This window comes from Bufo gargarizans, chromosome 6, assembly GCF_014858855.1.
Source record: "Bufo gargarizans isolate SCDJY-AF-19 chromosome 6, ASM1485885v1, whole genome shotgun sequence".
NCBI lineage: Eukaryota > Metazoa > Chordata > Amphibia > Anura > Bufonidae > Bufo > Bufo gargarizans.
The window spans coordinates 98,864,580-98,883,726 of NC_058085.1; the positions used below are offsets into that span (position 1 = coordinate 98,864,580).

Here is a 19,147-nt window from a genome sequence, read left to right on the forward strand (position 1 = left end):
TAGTAGAAAAAAATACAACTCCAACAGAACCACTCCCCAAAAAAAGCTTCTGTTCTTATAAGGTAGCTACTAATAGCTAACCTGTGTTCCAAGTCACCAAAGGGCTACCTCACGATTACCTATTATTAGTAATGACACAGACACGCTTGGGTCCAGTCATTTCTATGTTCCACCGATATGTCTTTGGAAGAAACAAAACACATTTATAAAGGGAGGAAGCCACACTTAAAACAGGTCACCGCCCTTCCACCTGCCATCTATTACTCCCAGTTTGTCAACCTCAAGTACTAAGTAAATAAGGTAAAGTCCTGAGCAGGTTGCTCAAGTCGAAATGTGGCCGAAAGTGATGTTACCAAATGATCAGCTTTTACAATCGTGATAAACCGGTCAAGCAGCGGTTCCTATCTCACAAAAAACATATTGATCATAAAGGATGAGCACGTCACAAGTGAAGAATCTTTAGCAGGTCTGATATTGGTTAGTCAGTCTAACACACTCCCAGTTTTACTAACGTATTATTGTAATTTCTTTTTTTTCCCTACCACAAATTCCAGTTCATCATGTCTCTGCTTACAATTCGACTGGGTAAAATATGTCTTGTAGAAGTCTTTATTCTGAGCCTAGTAATGGCCAACTACTTGACTTATATTGGACAGACATAGTGAGGTCTGGACTCTGCCTCTCCACTCTACTACTCCAAAATGATCAATATTACCCTGAGAAATGTCATGTAAATCATAACCAGACGCTGTAATAGGCAGAGCCAGAAGGTGACCATTTCTTGTGTATGGAGCTCTAACCTGTTCCCAATCACATTTGGTTGGCTATGGAGATCAGAACAGTCTGCTGGCCAACAAACAAGTTGTTCTGTCAATATCCCCAGCTTTTATTTGAAGAAGATGGCCTATGACACTTTACCTAGAGAAGATTACGTGAAATGGTCAAGGTCCAGTCTTTTATCACAGAACCTCCTAAACAAAACTAATCAGGCCAGTTTATACAAAGGTCTAGGCCCAGTCCCATGGGTAAAACCCCACCCAAAACTTGTGTGAAGATATCCAAATGTGACCAAAAGCAGCCGTAAAAAGGTATCTGCTCAACAAAGGTGAGAGTATTCAATCTGACTGGTACTAAGAAAAAAATTTAAAACCACTCAATGGCCCAGAATGACTAAAGGCATCCCTGCCAAAAAACTGCAAAAAAAAAAAAAAAAAAAAAAAGGGCCACCAAATTGCACATTTTCTTGCATCTAGAGGGGAATGAGTTTCATGGAAAAAGGGCGTGCCTCAGGTGTGCCATTTTCCACCGAAATTTTTGTCTTGCAGCTCTGGAGTCCTGGGTTCAACTCCAACAAGGACAACATCTGCATGGAGTTTGTATGTTCTCCCTGTGTTTTCTCCGGGTACTCCAGTTTCCTCCCACACTCCAAAGACATACTGATAGGTCTAGAGAGTCTAAATTGTGACTATAGCAATATCACCACTGCCAACTTCAACCATCGGTCGGTCACGTGATGTCACAGAAGATGACATCAAATGATTTTTAACAGACGGGCAAGGTAGGACTGGGACTACCCAAGATGCCTAAAAATTATATTTTTTTTCTTATGGGGCCCCCGAGTGGTATACCTCATTCCGCATAAACATGGTAAATTCATATTTAAACTACAGAGTGACTTTGGAAACTATTTGAATAGGTCTGCAGTTTCCGTATAGATAAAATCTACAGAAACATTGAGTAGCTTTTGTACGTACATTGTAATGTTAAATCTGTAAGGATGCTTGAAATATGACAGCATTCCTTGCTGGTTCAGCATCTCTGAGTTCACAAAGGCGATTGATCTTTAGAATAATTATAATTAAAAGTGAGCATGCCCTTTAAAAAGCATAGTTTTATGAAACACAAAATTACATGAGATCTACAAAAAACCACATATATTGCCCAACATCCCAGATGTCACTGCAGACACACCCAGGTGACAAGTTCAGTCATAAAACTTTGTATAATATCAGCAACTTTATCATATATTTCTTACAAATGGTTATGTAAAATAAAAAGCAGCAATACAATGAATTTGCACAAAGGAATTTAAAGGGGTTGTCTCACTTCCGCAATTAGCATTTATCATGTAGAGAAAGTTAATACAAGGCACTTACTAATGTACTGTGATTGTCCATATTGCCTCCTTTGCTGGCTTGATTTATTTTTCCATCACATTATACACTGCTCTTTCCATGGTTACGACCACCTTGGAATTCTTCAGCGGTGGTCGCGCTTGCACACTATATGTTCTGGCCACCGCTACAGCATGGGAGAAGAAGACGCCCAGGAGAACAAGGGCAGTCTCCTCCTACTATAACCAAGTGACCGAACATACCCGAAGGCATAGCAGGAGAACGGAGCGGCGCCCAGGGATAATAGTAAGTGCAGTGAGATCCCCGGGTGCCGCTGTACAGATCATGAGACTTCGTTCACAATGTTTTGCCAGATGAAAGGTCCTCTTTAAGGCCTCTTTCACACTTGCGTTGTCCGGCTCCGGCGTGTACTCCACTTGCCGGAATTACACGCCAGATCCGGAAAAACGCAAGTGTACTGAAAGCATTTGAAGACGGATCAGTCTTCAAAATGCTTTCAGTGTTACTATGGCAGCCAGGACGCTATTAAAGTCATTGGGCATTAATTCCGGATCCGGCCTTGCAGCATGCTGCGGTATTTTCTCCGGCCAAAAAACGTTCCGGTCCGGAACTGAAGACATCCTGATGCATCCTGAACGGATTTCTCTCCATTCAGAATGCATTAGGATAAAACTGATCAGGATTCCTCCAGCATAGAGCCCCGACGACGGCACTCTATGCCGGAAGAAAAGAACGCAGGTGTGAAAGAGCCCTAAGTCTTGCAATATTTGCAGAAACTTTGGAAAGACCACTGCTGAGGACATACATTTTACAGTCGAACGGAGCCCATATTGTTAAAGGTTTTAAAAGAATCAGGTTCGGATTCAGCAATCCGAACCAGATTTGTGTAACCATAGAAACGAGCGGTATGCAATGTGATGAAAAAATTAACCCAGCAAGCGAAGGAAGCAATACGGACAATCACAATACATTAGTAAGTGCCTGGTATTACCTTTCTCTACATGACAAATGCCACTTGCTGAAGTGAGACAACCCCTTGAAGGCCTACAGCTGGGCGTACACAGGTCAATTACAATCTCCAAGTTTTCTAATGTTAACCATTATTGCACAATGATTGGAACAATTTTTCATGAATAAAACTGGATATAAGTGAACGTCTATGCACCAAACATAATAATTGCGTGGCCGCACTGTGAGCAATTGTGATTAGTGTATGGGCACCTACCACCATGTAGGACAATAAAGTCTACATTGTACTTTAGGTCAGTTCACGTGTCAAAACATCTGCAAGTTCCATGTTCTAGCCAGAGCTGCTGCTCCTTCTACTACTAGTCTTGGATTAGGCGAGGTGTCCGTATTCCCATAGGTTTGCACAGCTGTCACAGTCAAAAGGACGTTTACTGACGAGAGAAACTTACCACTTACTGAAAGTGTTAAGCAAAATTACCAGACTCCGCCATTCTGTTATTTTAACCATACAACTACTTTTTAATATGAACAAAACCCCTAAAAGGCAGGAATTCCAAATTTTTACCAAAAAGAAACATTTTCTCAGCCTGAGGAACCTCTTCTATCAAGCGCAAACTAAACCTTACACTCACTTCTCATTCACCTATACTTAGTCCACCAACCCATAATTACTGTACTGTCTGCTACCTTTGTTAAATTCCATAGGATCCTTGTTCCGAAATATTGCCATAATTTCTTTGCAGGTAATAAGCTTGCACATACATGAGCAAGCAATCCATATTATTTTACTTGGAGCCACCTACATAAAACCACCAAGTTACACAAAAAGACCAACTCTTCTGTCTGATACAACCATCTAGGCCTGTGATGGCTAACCTCCGGCACTTCAGCTGTGGTAAAACTACAACTCTCAAGATGAAAACTTGCTTGACTGCTCTCAGAACTCCATAGAAATGAATGGAGCATGCTGGGAGTCATAGTTTCACCACAGTTGGAACGCCGGAGGTTAGCCATCACTGATCTAGGTTCATGTGGCTACAGAAAATCACCCATTGGAGAGTGAAGTAAGGTCCCTAGCACTAAAGGGTAGATTAGTGCATAGGTTTTCATTACACTCCGCCTACATGTTGTATACATTGGTTAGCGGTCCAATGTATTTGAAGGATTGGTTGATATCAGCAATGAATACTACTCTTCTGTTGCCTTTGAGATTAACCCAACTTGCTGTATAATACTACTATTCATCCTGCGGAAAGCAATACCATATAGCTAGTAAATGAAAAAGATACCAAGCTTACTAGGCCCGATACCTACAATAACCAAGGACATGAAGACTGTTGCTCAAACACTGGACTTGGGTCAGCTAGACCACAGTCAGTCAGGGCACATAATGTTCAGTACCCAAATACTGAAAAATACATACACCACAATAAACTAATAACTACCTGCCGACAGAACAGTAGCAATGTAGGTCGCTTACAGCCTACTTGGCAGAAAGAGAGAAGACTGACTACATTCAGCTCATGGCTTGTGGCACAATGCAAGCTTTTACACCTTCGAGACGTGGAATGTAGAAGGCATATGCCTTTTACGAAGCAGCTAATCCCTACAGAGATATCAGAATTGCACTTAATTAGGTGGTGAACCCATTCCTGTTTACTTAATTGACCCTTCTACTCCCTTCTGTGGGATGGTTGCATGTTCAGCAAGTGCCTCCACCAGCAAAGCAAACACACCACCCTCCATGACAAGGAATGACGCTCCAAACTGCTCCTAAAGAAAGCTTATCCATTTAAAGGTAAATTCCTGGAATCAGCCTATCAATGGCTTATCCTTAAAGGGGTTGTCTTACTTCAGCAAATAGCATTTATCATGTAGAGAAAGTTAATACAAGGCACTTACTATTGTACTGTGATTGTCCATATTGCTTCCTTTGCTGGCTGGATTAATTTTTCCATTACATTATACACTGCTCATTTCCGTGGTTACGACCACCCTGCAATCCATCGGTGGTGGCCGTGCTTGCACACTATAGGAAAAAGCGTCAGCCTCTGGTGGCCGGGACCGTGGGAAAGCACATAGGCTGCTGCTTTTTTTCTATAGCGCACAAGAAAGGGCACCGCTGCATTAGGGCAGGGTGGTCGTAACCACGGATGGACAAGTTAATCCAGTCAGCAGATGAGACAATATGGACAATCACAATACATTAGTAAGTGTCCTGTATTAACTTTCTCTACATAATAAATGCCATTTGCTGAAGTGCGACAACCCTTTTAAGATAAGCCATCAATATCGGATCTTCGGGGGTCTGACTGTTTGAAGGGGCTGCAGCACTTGTGAGCGCTCTGCAGTCTCTTTAATGCTTACCCCAGTCCAGCTACCTGTACTCCGTAAATATAGTAACAGCACTGCATGGTATTGACGTAGAGGTGAAAAAATTTCCTAAAATTCGATTCGGGGTAAATGTATTCAGGAAGTATTCTGATTGCCTGGAAAACCAGCTCGGAACAGCACTGCAGCCCCTTCGAAAAGTTGATGGGTGGGATGCACAGAGCTGGACACCACCAATCTGATACTGATGACCTATCCTAAGTATAGACCATCTATAAGCTTATACAGGAAAACCCCTTTAAAAACTAATTTAAAGAATAAAAGTTCCCCAATATAATTAAAAGGAGTTGTCTCTCCCTCCCTTGTGTCTTCAGTCTAGATAACCACTCTGTAAAAGTGGCCCCCATTCTGGCAGACCATCCCCTCCTTGCATTACATGACCATTTCAGGGGAAATGTTTGGTCGGACATGACTTCCCCCCCTACAATAACAGATGGCTTCCATTTAGCAAGGGATTGTCTCATCGGAGACAACCACTTCACAAATGAGCCAAGGTATCCCTGGCAAACAGCTGATTTTGCTGGCAGAAGCCACCGCCCGCCAGGCATTTCCCGCACAGCAGCCAAAGCAGGCGAAATGTTTTATTACGTGGCAGCCATTCACATGGACACCGCCAGTCTGCCAGAAAGGAACCTGCGCCCTGTTCTGGTTCATTGAAAGATCTAAACCGGGGGGGGGGGACTCCCTTTATGAAATTCATATGTTCTAAAATGGAATATGGACAAGAGATGTCTTCTAGAGACAACCCCTTAAAGGGCTTGTCCAGGTTCAGAGCTGAACCCGAACATCCCTCCATTTTCACCCCGGCAGCCGCCCTGACTCGAGCATCGGAGCAGTTCGTGCTCCGATGCTCTCCTTTAACCTGCGCTATATAGTGCAGGGCAAAGGCATTTTTTGGAGATCCGGTGACGTATCGGGGCTCTCCATGGGGTGCCAGGAAGCAGCCACTGATGGGCGAGATTTAGCGCTGCCCTAGCCAGTAAAACTGCTAGTGCAGCGCTAAAGCCCGTCCATCAGAGCCGATGACATCACCGAACACACTGCCGGGCGGAAGTTTCCGCCCGGCAGTGTGTTATTGAAAACAAAAGAGACCTTGCCCTGCGCGATTTAGCGCAGGGCAAGGGAGCACATCGGAGAATGAGATGCTCCGATGCTAGCCTCAGGGGGGCTGCCTGGGTGAAAATAAGGGTATGTCCGGGTTCAGCTCTAAACCCGGACAACCCCTTTAAAATGTCCTCAAAAAGGTTTCTGCGGGTCAATATAGTTCCAAAAGTCCGGTCACCCAAATAAAAGAATCATACAAGGGGCTCTTGTCATAAGGCTACTTTCACACTGGAATTTTGGCTTTCCGTTTGTGAGATCCGTTCAGGGCTCTCACAAGCGGTCCAAAACGGATCAGTTTTGCCCTAATGCATTCTGAATGGAAAAGAATCCGCTCAGAATGAATCAGTTTGCCTCCGTTCCTTCTCCATACCACTCTGGAGGCGAACACCAAAACGCTGTCTGCTGTCCGCCTGACGAAGCGGAACCAAACGGATCTGTCCTGGCACACAATGCAAGTCAATGGGGACACATTAAAAAACAGATCCTTCCCCCATTGCCTTTCAATGGAGTTCAAGATGTTTCCGTCATGGCTATAGAAGGCATAACACAACCAGATCCGTTCATGACGGACGCATGCGGTCGTATTATTGTAACGGAAGCGTTTTTGCAGATCCATGACTGATCCGCTAAAAACGCTAGTGTGAAAGTAGCCTTACCTGCTCGTTCAACTGCTGCTCCCCACCATTTCTCTAGATGTCATAAGGCACAGTAGAGCAGATGCCACCCGTGTAAGCACGCCTGCAAGTCCTTATTTCCTTCATGAAGGTTAAGAGGCAGATTTAGGAATTCACACATCATATCTCTAAGTGGTGGAGCCACTCGGTTCTGAGCGCTTTATCTGCAGTAGACAGTACAAGGGCATTGCGGAGAGGTCACTCGTGGGCTACTTCTGAGAATGTTGACTGTAAATCCAGATCCTTGTGTTGTTCAAAGCAGACAGACACCTCAAACACATGCTGAGCAGATCCTTATCACCTGTTATCACTACATTAACAGCAGGACAACCAAACAATACAAACATAAGTATCTACTTAAATTGGCCTCACAAGTTACAGACATATAGTGCCCATAATTATCAAATAAACCTTGGCTAAACCCGGCAGTTTTAGGAGGAACTGGCCGAACATCTAAAATGTGCATGAAACGCGAGTGCTGACTTTCCCCTGAAAGTAGATGAAAGGTGGAAGAAGATTCATGGAATGTTGGATTTAAAGGGATTTTTTTAGGTTCCTGATATTGATTACCTTTCTTCAGGATAGGTCATTAATATTCAATTGGTGAGGGCTGACACCCGACTGCCCCACCAATTAGCTGACCTCTAGTTCTTGACTAGATCAGGAAGCACAGCTCCATTCAAAGTGTAGTGGCCGTGCTGGGTAACTCATCTCCTATTAAAGTGAATGGTAGCTAAACTGCAGTAACCCTGCACGGCCACTACACTTTGAACGGAGCTATCGGCTTCCTGTTCCATTCAGGAGCTACTTCCAGTGCGAGAGGCTGCAGGGAACAGCTCATCACTGGGGGTGTGGGGTGTCTGGTCCCCACTGATCTGATGACCTAACTTGAGAAGCCTTTTTGGAGCCTGGAAAAAACCCTTTAATGCCAATTCCTTTTTTCTCGCAGAGATAAGCCCCCATTGAGGCATCTGGCCCCTTTCCACAGGCTGATACATAGGCAATGATCGGGAACTAACCGTTCATTCCTGATCGTTGAGCAGAGATGATGGCTGTAGTAATTATCTCCTCTGTAAGGGGTCAAGCGATTGCTCCTGCGTTTGTCCATCTCCCAACATATTTATTATTTTCCGGCAGCACATCCCTGAGAGCAAACAATGATTTTATGTGCCACATAAAATATGTGGCCACCAACAATTAACCATTTTGCTTGTTAGGTGATCAGTGGCATATTTACATGGAGCAAGTAAGAACACTTGCATACTCGGCCGAGCCATCATGTATGTAGATGGAGGATGTGTATGTCAGGAATAGTTGAAAGAGCATTTGGCCTACAGCTAGCTAAGCGTCCATTTATGAGACATTTTTCTGGCCACGCAGTCAATGTCGCATCAAAGAGGTGACGCACATGGTTTTATTGTACAAACTGCACGGGCGAAAAGCATATTGCGAAACCGGCAGCAACTCTCTGTAAAACAGTTTTTTGGGGATTTTCATGTGGTAAACACAGCGCCTAAGGTGTATGACCACCATTCATGATTTTTTTTTTAGCTGATCTGCCTAATAACGAAGAGGAGACGTACAATCATTGCATCTATGGGACTACAATAATTTCTGAACACCCAAAAAAATCTGTTCCATTAATCATAACTCGTCAAACTTCTAAATGTCTTGACCTATAGTTATTAATGTTGTCAGCACTACTTCCGACTTTCAACAATGCTTCCGGGGCAGAATACCTCAGTAATACAGTATGTGATAGAAATGTACATTTTTTTCCCCAAATTTCTTTTGGTAGGACATTTGAGGTACAAGCAGTACAAATTGTTTAATTTTGCACTTTTTATTCTGAACGTATTAGATGCAACAACCATCAAATATATGGTGCAGGTGTAAAAAGGAGTATCCAAACAGGTCAATTTATTACACTGCAACATGATTTTAGATGTCAGTCATGTTATAACACACCATCTACAGCCAACATCTCAACACGGTTTGGCTAGATTTTCCATGAGGTCCTGCCGTAAGGCTCAACCCTAAAACATGAATACAGAGAGTGGAGAAGCAAGAAGTTCTCATGCTTGGATTGCTCTCCACATCTGGCATCTCATCACAGGAGAGACCTTACCCCTAACAGGATGCAACAAATCCCGTGTCTGTCACCTGCCTCTATCTGCCTGGAGGCTCCCCGCAAGAGACACAAAACTTGACCGACAAGTTTCCAACATTTTCTTTTTAAATATCTGACGCAGAGAAAACCCAAGTTCTGAGATGGGAGCTAAACACAGCCCTCAAGGACTCTGAGTTATGCAAACCCCTCTTCAGAGACAAAATAACACATGTAAGAGGCCTCCTTATCATCCGTTTATTTGCCTTTCTTCTTGAGAACTTATTAACAAGCACAATACAGAGAGGCTCCATTAAAAAAAAAGGAATCTGGGCCGTAAACTGCTATCATTATCAAACCATAAATCAGCCTTATCTTGCCTGGCTTGCAGTTTCATTTTCTATCCAATTATTTCTCACTAGTGTTCTGTTAACCTCACACAAGGCCAGGAAAGAGGGCAAACAACCAGATAATGTCTACAAGAGATGGTGAACCATGAGAGGATCACAAACTATCTACTTCCAAACAAATTAAAGGCCCCTACACACAGGGTATTGTTGGCCGAACTCAGAGCTAGCACATAAGTCAATGAGTATGGAAAGCTCCTGACTACCGACAGATGTCAGGGAATAGAAGGATAGGGCATTTTGTCCGACCGATTCTCTGCATATTTGCCAGGTAGCACCTTGGATCTCTGCTGGGGAACATTATAGTCAAGCACGATACCTCACATTGCCCATGGATACCTACAGAGTTCAAGATAGGTCATCACTATTTAATCAGTGGGGGTCTGGCACCCTGCCTATCAGCTGTTTTGGTATAGCTCCATTGCCAAAACAGTGCTGTCAACCCTTGTAGTGGACAGCGCTCATCATGGACTTCCACGACAAGGTTGACAGAGCTGGGTAGTTGCGGCACCAAAGCTACATCAGAGCAGCTGATTGGTGGGGGTACGGGGTGTCAGACCCCCGACGATCAGCTAGTCATGACCTATTATGCTCAGGATTCCCTTTAAGCCTTGACCATTACAAGCTGCATACACATCAGAGACAGAGAAAGTGGATCCCATCATTAGGAACCGCCTGTGCTAAGCGTACAAACCAAGAACATCTCCGACAATCAGCATAAATGCAAAGTCAGGCCCAAACTATGGTCATTTACCCAAAAATCTCATCTCCAACTACTATGACCAATGGTAAACTGGTGGATATCTTTATTGTATTGCTCCTCATGAGAAATGTATCACCTTGCTTTACTTCTTAGGCTACTTTCACACTCGCGTTTGGTGTGGATCCGTCATGGATCTTCACAAACGCATCCGTTCAGATAATACAACCGCATCCATCCGTTCAGAACGGATCTCGTTTGTATTATCTTTAACATAGCCAAGACGGATCCATCTTGAACACCATTGAAAGTCAATGGGGGACGCATCTGTTTTCTATTGTGCCAGATTGTGTCAGTGAAAACTGATCTGTCTCCGTTGACTAACATTGTAAGTCAGGACAGATCCGTTTGGCTCTGCATCGTCAGGCGGACATCAAAACGCTGCAAGCAGCGTTTTGGTGTCCGCTTCCAAAGCGGAATAGAGTCTGATCGGAGGCAAACTGATGCCTTCTGAGCGGATCATTTACCATTCAGAATGCATTTGGGCAAAACTGATCCGTTTTAGACCGCTTGTGAGAGCCCTGAACGGATCTCACAAACGGAAAGCTAAAACGCCAGTGTGAAAATAGCCTTATATGACAGACCTGCCGAGAACAATCACCGTCCCATCTCCGGAAGCTCACAAGGTCTATGGAGGACAAAGGTCACATGTCTCATCGCCAAGATTTCACACAACCTATTGACTTAAACCTTGATTCATTTTATTACAATGCCAAATCAAGCAAATCCTTCCCTACCTGTCTCAATAACCACTCCCCAATAAACTAGCTGATGCAAGCAAAAAACTGGAATGCAATCTCAGGTCTGAGCCGAAAGAGCTCATGCCTCGGGCTAGCTGCACACGGGTGTGGGCCGTCTTGCAGAAATTCCGCACAAATCTCCATGCGGATTTCTTTATGTTTCTGCACCAAAATAGAAATTAAATACCACGTGTTATGAGAGTTTTTTCGGGCAGTTTTTATGCGGTTTTGTAGCAGATCTCACCCTTGCACTGAAAACGGTAACAACCGCACAAAGAATTGACATGCATGCTGTGGATTTCAAAATCCGCACAGCAGGTCAATATCTGCACAGAACGAAAAATCTATGGTAAGTGTAGATGAGATTTGTCTAACCTCAAAAATGTTCCTGGTACTGTATTACGCTGTGGTATTTCCAGACAACAATCCGCAACCTGTCCAGGTAGCCTTAAGGGCCAGTAGATGGTCAGACCGTCATGTAACAACATAGCATGTTTCCTAGTCAGCTGATAAAGTAGTTTCAAAGTCAAAACTGGTCGATTGTGGATCATCAAAAACAGAAGATCACCAAAAATCCTACTGATAAAGCAATATATAGTAAAGACAATCTGCCTAGAGGTAATATGGACCATATTATCTGCTACTTCTTGGCAACTTTACACATCACAGCTTCATTGGGCTCGGGGGATGGAGTTATTTCTCAATATGTCCCCCCAACCCCATCTGTGAGGAGGAATCCATGTGAAGAACACAGCTCACAACACTTTTGAAGACCTCAGGCTTGAGGAGAACTTTGCAAAACTTCATCCAACAGAAACTTTGCCAACCCTGAAAGAGTCACAAGCATGCTTAGACAAACAGAAGCCTCGTGACACCTTCTAACAGGGTCTCGCCACTTTCATCTTGCAGGACAGGCACAAAAACAAAGTGCACACATGTCTACCCAACAAATGTCCTGGCCAGCTGTCCTCCTCTTGTCCTCCTGGTCATGTGTCGTGATAAACATAACTACTTTACACAGCTGCACCTTTTACACTCAGCATTACAACAGTGTATGGGGGGGAGAACACCCATAGATGCAAAAGTCTGGCTTCACTCACAGAAAAGGTCCAGCAGAAATTCAGGCCTACAGATTTGCCACCATGGATATGCTGGTTATCACTGTCAATGATCAGATTGACAGCGATCACCTGATCCATTCCTTTTTGCTCTGTCGTAATACATTTCTATGTGCACTAATAACGGTTATGTTATTTTTCCGTTATGCATTATAGAAAAAAAATAAAATAAGTCATGTTGACAGGACTTTTTTTTCTATCATGTATAACAGAAAAAAAAACGGAACCGTTATTTGTGCCCATAGAAATGTATTACGACGGAGCAAAACGGAATGCCTCTCAAAGGGGTCCGTTTTGCATTCTGTCCTAAAATTCTGTTATAGCACTATAACTGAATTTCTAACGCTAATGCGAAACCGTCCTAATAGATGTAAAAAAATTAAAAAAATAGGACATGTCCAGTTTTACAAATTTTCACAGCCCCCATACAACTGAAGGGTGCCAATTTTAACATCCATTTTCAGAAAAGCATCATTGAAAAAACGACTGTTAAAAATGGACCGTTTTGCCATTCCCCCCCCCACTCTCGAGTGAATGCAGCCTGAGGCTGGAGCCACACGTGTGACGAATGATTGCAGTGTGACGGGGCAGCCATAGAAATCAATGAAGCTGCAGCACAACTTGCACGTTGACGCAAGTCGTGGTAATCTGCAAGTTGCGCTGCGACCCCATTCATTTCTATGGCTGCACTGAGATCCATGGTCGAGCAACTGAGATCGTCGTGTAGCCCCAGCATAATGGACAGTGACCTCGCAAGTGTTGGCACCCCTCCTCTGCATCACAGCCAACCCATAGTACACCCTATTCTTCATGGTCTACACTTATTCCATATGTCAATAGGTCAGAAATGCTTGTGGTGGGGGATCCCTCTAAATAGATATGACTAGCCCAAGAAAAATGCTGCCGTCATAGCCAAATCTCTCTGAACATACGTGGTTTCGAAGCAAATGTTCTGATTCAGTGTGTGGGCCGGTGACCACATCTCTGCATCCATGGCCTGCTCTACCCTTACACACTGCTGGGCTCCGTACATAGGAGAGAAGTAACTCCAGGACCACCATTCACTCGCCTGATGCCGTTTTCACTTAATACCAAGATTTCTCCCAAAGAAGAAAAATCTTATCTAGACGATGTCATGTTGGCAGGTCGTCCCCGCAGTCCTGTGCCGTACTGACAGCGCGGCGCGCACATGGGGCTCGGGAGAATTAGTACATAGCTGAATCACAACACAGACTGTTTATCCAACAGGAGTGGGCGAGAAAGCCAGACGTGTCGCTTCCATGTGAAACAAGCGAAAGAAATCAAGGAGGCAGCATCAGACCCAGGTTTACGCCACAATCATCTACCCGTGACCAGAAGAGACAGCAAAGTTATTCCTTTACGGCTGTCACCTGACAGGCCCGAACGGCTGCACTGTCTTTAGACTAGGTCTACAAGACGACATTTGTCGTGCGACAATTTTTATAATTATGGGTCTGCGGTGTCGCACTGCGACGCGACAGTCGCAAAAAAAATCAATTTGAGATGGATTTTTCTGCGACTGGTCGCATCGCAGTCGCAGCATGTCTCATTGCGACACCATAGACCATCATTATAAAAAAAAATTGCAGTGTAGATGTGCCCGGTCGAGCGAAACAAGTCATCGTGTAGACCTAGCCTTAGGCCCTGTTCACACGCAGCAACTTTGTTGCTGACATTTCCGTGACCGAAAAGCCAACCCACATATCTGAATGGGGTTGTTTCTGCAGAATGTGCATGGATTTCTGCAAGCCGTTTCTAATAAAAGGTACAGTCCCAAAATGTTGTGCAATAAATCTGCTGTTTGTGAACACGCACCACAGGTTTAAGACCTCCTGTACACAACGGTATCCGTTTTTGTAGTCTGCAAAAAGACGGATACCGGTCATGGGCGGCCTGAAGTTTCCCATTCAGCAGGTCCCGCGCTATTGTAGAAATGCCTATACTGCAATACGGAGAAGAATAGGACATGTTCTATCTTTTTTGCTGAGCCGCGGAACGGAGTGGAGACAAAAAATACGGTTGTGTGCAAGGGACCTACCGTGGGACCCATACTTACCCTGGTCCCCGCTCCTAGATTCTGGCTCCACTGCAGTGGTCACACAAGATGTTGACGTGGGAAAACCCAGGAGCTGCGGTAGCGGAGCCAGAACTCAGAAGTGGAGATAAATATGATTCCCACCGCAGGTCTGGCCACGCTGGGAGGGTGGTCTGCAGAAAAGTTCCCCAGGAGTGAACAATCTCTTTTAGGACTCATGCACACGACCATTGCCTGGCTGTGGCCGTATTTCAATACACAGGCACCGGCTGTGTGCATCCCGCATCACGGACCCATTTATTTCAATGGGTCCGCAATCCGGGAGATGCGGAACGGAGGCACGGATCTGAAGCACTACGGAGTGCTTCCATGGGTTTACTGTACGTGCCTCCGCACCGCAAAAAAGTAGTGCATGCACTACTTATTTGAGGTGCGGACAGATCACGGACCCATTCAAGTTGAATGGGTCTGGATCTGTTTGCGGCAGCCACATGGATGTTGCCATGCATTGGGGACCGCAAATTGTGGTCCCCAATACACGGAAAGGCCAGCACACGGTCGTGTTCATGAGACCTAAAGCAGATACCACACAGAAACCAGGCTCACCACAGGCAGATAGATCTGAATAGGGCCAATCCAGGTGCAGAACCACTCCAGATTTTTACACAAGAACATAGCCCAATGGTAACCATCAGATCTTCCTAAAATCCTCACATGTAAACACACCATGAACTGTCAGTCACCATTACCGCAAGGTCTGACGGACACACCCGATTGCACACATCACGATGGACGCCCTTCACTGGAATGGGCCACGATTTATACACCTTGCATTACCTCATATACTCTGTTATTTCACATACAGTATAAGGGAGACTGCTTTTTAATGTGTGCCCACATCTTCTCCGAAATCAAACCCCCTTGTGTGAGATGAGTGGGAGTCCTGGCGGGATGCATGAGGACTCCAGCAGTCAGACATTTATGGCATAGCCTATCCATAGGACATAAATGCTTGCTATGGTAAAACCCCTCACCTTACTACTAAGGTCACCAAGTTAAGGTCCTTTTACACAGACCGATCACCAGGTCAATTATCGGGGATGAGCGTCTGAAGAAACATTAACTGCCCTGTGCCGTGATCACCAGATGAACTAGCAAAATGGATGACTGTGCTGGTACCACAAACTACCTATGGCCAACTGAAAGCAAGACATGCTAAAGTGATGTCTACCAACCTACAGTGCCCTATGAAGGTGGCCAACACGCAAATACTTATGGGTGAGCTGCCAGGTTCTCCAACCAGCGACCACTGAAGTTGGGAATCCAGAAACAACCTTTAAGTAACCGCTGAAGAGACCCAACAGGTACAAGCCATTTTTGTCATCCATCATGAGATGGAAAAACGTCACCATTTCATCCTGAAGATCTTACGAGAGCAGATGGACTTGTGAAGAAGAGTCCTATCTTCAGGTGTCATGTATTTCAATAGACCATAAGTCTGGTAACATCTAGCACCACCGGCACAGTAACATCTAGCACCACCGGCACAGTAACATCTAGCACCACCGGCACAGTAACATCTAGCACCACCGGCACAGTAACATCTAGCACCACCGGCACAGTAACATCTAGCACCACCGGCACAGTAACATCTAGCACCACCGGCACAGTAACATCTAGCACCACCGGCACAGTAACATCTAGCACCACCGGCACAGTAACATCTAGCACCACCGGCACAGTAACATCTAGCACCACCGGCACAGTAACATCTAGCACCACCGGCACAGTAACATCTAGCACCACCGGCACAGTAACATCTAGCACCACCGGCACAGTAACATCTAGCACCACCGGCACAGTAACATCTAGCACCACCGGCACAGTAACATCTAGCACCACCGGCACAGTAACATCTAGCACCACCGGCACAGTAACATCTAGCACCACCGGCACAGTAACATCTAGCACCACCCATCTAGCACCACCGGCACAGTAACATCTAGCACCACCGGCACAGTAACATCTAGCACCACCGGCACAGTAACATCTAGCACCACCGGCACAGTAACATCTAGCACCACCGGCACAGTAACATCTAGCACCACCGGCACAGTAACATCTAGCACCACAGGCACAGTAACATCTAGCACCAACGCACAGTAACATCTAGCACCACCGGCACAGTAACATCTAGCACCACCGGCACAGTAACATCTAGCACCACCGGCACAGTAACATCTAGCACCACCGGCACAGTAACATCTAGCACCACCGGCACAGTAACATCTAGCACCACAGGCACAGTAACATCTAGCACCACAGGCACAGTAACATCTAGCACCACAGGCACAGTAACATCTAGCACCACAGGCACAGTAACATCTAGCACCACAGGCACAGTAACATCTAGCACCACAGCACCACCGGCACAGTAACATCTAGCACCACCGGCACAGTAACATCTAGCACCACCGGCACAGTAACATCTAGCACCACCGGCACAGTAACATCTAGCACCACCGGCACAGTAACATCTAGCACCACCGGCACAGTAACATCTAGCACCACCGGCACAGTAACATCTAGCACCACCGGCACAGTAACATCTAGCACCACCGGCACAGTAACATCTAGCACCACCGGCACAGTAACATCTAGCACCACCGGCACAGTAACATCTAGCACCACCGGCACAGTAACATCTAGCACCACCGGCACAGTAACATCTAGCACCACCGGCACAGTAACATCTAGCACCACCGGCACAGTAACATCTAGCACCACCGGCACAGTAACATCTAGCACCACCGGCACAGTAACATCTAGCACCACCGGCACAGTAACATCTAGCACCACCGGCACAGTAACATCTAGCACCACCGGCACAGTAACATCTAGCACCACCGGCACAGTAACATCTAGCACCACCGGCACAGTAACATCTAGCACCACAGGCACAGTAACATCTAGCACCACCGGCACAGTAACATCTAGCACCACCGGCACAGTAACATCTAGCACCACCGGCACAGTAACATCTAGCACCACCGGCACAGTAACATCTAGCACCACCGGCACAGTAACATCTAGCACCACCGGCACAGTAACATCTAGCACCACCGGCACAGTAACATCTAGCACCACCGGCACAGTAACATCTAGCACCACCGGCACAGTAACATCTAGCACCACAGGCACAGTAACATCTAGCACCACAGGAACAGTAACATCTAGCACCACAGGCACAGTAACATCTAGCACCACCGGCACAGTAACATCTAGCACCACCGGCACAGTAACATCTAGCACCACCGGCACAGTAACATCTAGCACCACCGGCACAGTAACATCTAGCACCACAGGCACAGTAACATCTAGCACCACAGGCACAGTAACATCTAGCACCACAGGCACAGTAACATCTAGCACCACAGGCACAGTAACATCTAGCACCACAGGCACAGTAACATCTAGCACCACAGGCACAGTAACATCTAGCACCAGGTGAGCATGATCACTGTGTACTGCAGACATTACATGGAGGACGGTGACCATTGGGCCACCTTCTGATGGCACATAGGAAGAACCTCCAGGGTGATGGATCCCACAAGACTGGAGATCCATCATCCCCACTGTTCCCATCAGCCTCACTGGTGGAGCAGGTACATTGGTGGCACCAATGGACAATGCAGTCACACACAGAGGAGTGCAATGTACACATGACTGTCATGGATGTGCAGCACGATCGCCTGTGACACGACATGGACGTGCCCGCACACACATGGAGGGGGGGTGAACAGGTTGGACGCCGTGCGCCCTGCAGCAGCATTGTCCCCTTTGTTATGGAACTTTCCCCAGACACGCCTGGCAGACATTCTCACCTTCATATCGTTCATGATGGTTTGGAAGAGTCCTCCCAGCGCGCTGCACTCCTTCTCCATGCCCGCGTCCATGGTTCCTGCGCCGGGCAGAGCCCCGTCTCTCTCGGTGCACGTATCCGGTGTGCGGGCTCCTGCCAGCAGCAGACGACGACAGACAACCAGTGATAATAGGAAGAGCTCACACTGATCTCATGCCGCGGCAATGCACTGAGCGGGGAGGGAGGGGAGACCTGGCTTCGGGAATACGCAGTTTAGGCAAAGGCACAGAGCCCCCTAGCGGCCGCATACGGAAACCAAGGACCGCTAATGTGAAAGTAGCCTAAACTGTCTCCTAGGAAGGACACAACGAAAGGGCGGGATTTTCTGGTGGGTGACGTCATGCACTGGGCGTGGTTTTACCTAGCGACGTGGGCTTCTTTCCGTACATGTTGCCTGCTCTCCTTGCGAACGAAGGGCGGGGCAGGGCTCTGTGTACATGGGAGGGGCTCTGGCCACGCCCACAGGTGTGTGAGGACTCATTCACCTCAAGTGCTTGCCGGTTCAGGCATGTCGTGTGGAGGGTGTCCTTGAAGAGAACAAGCAGCATGTGCTGAGAGAATAAGGCAGAGTCCAGGGGCATGGAGAAGCGTTCATTAACCAGGGCTGTGGCCTGCATCTCACATATACAGCTGTGGTCCCCAAAAATACTGTAACACAGTTTCCACAGGTTCCTATGGGAAATGTATGTCCTGTGGATATCATATGCCATAAATGAAAGGCATTGTCTCACTTTTGTAAGTGGCATTAATCAAGTAGAGAAAGT

General features: G+C 46.0%; 1 protein-coding gene across 2 annotated transcripts in view; it reads right to left on the reverse strand.

The window, feature by feature from the left end:
• The window catches only part of LOC122942572 (protein MTSS 1-like), a 135,044-nt gene extending 116,487 nt beyond the window's left edge, over positions 1-18,557 (reverse strand). For both annotated transcript variants that reach the window (XM_044300231.1, XM_044300230.1), the window contains exon 1: positions 18,346-18,557. In XM_044300231.1, the coding sequence (XP_044156166.1) occupies positions 18,346-18,417 (72 nt within the window). In that variant the 5' untranslated portion in view covers positions 18,418-18,557. The remainder of the gene's footprint in view (positions 1-18,345) is intronic.
• Positions 18,558-19,147: the final 590 nt, after the last annotated feature.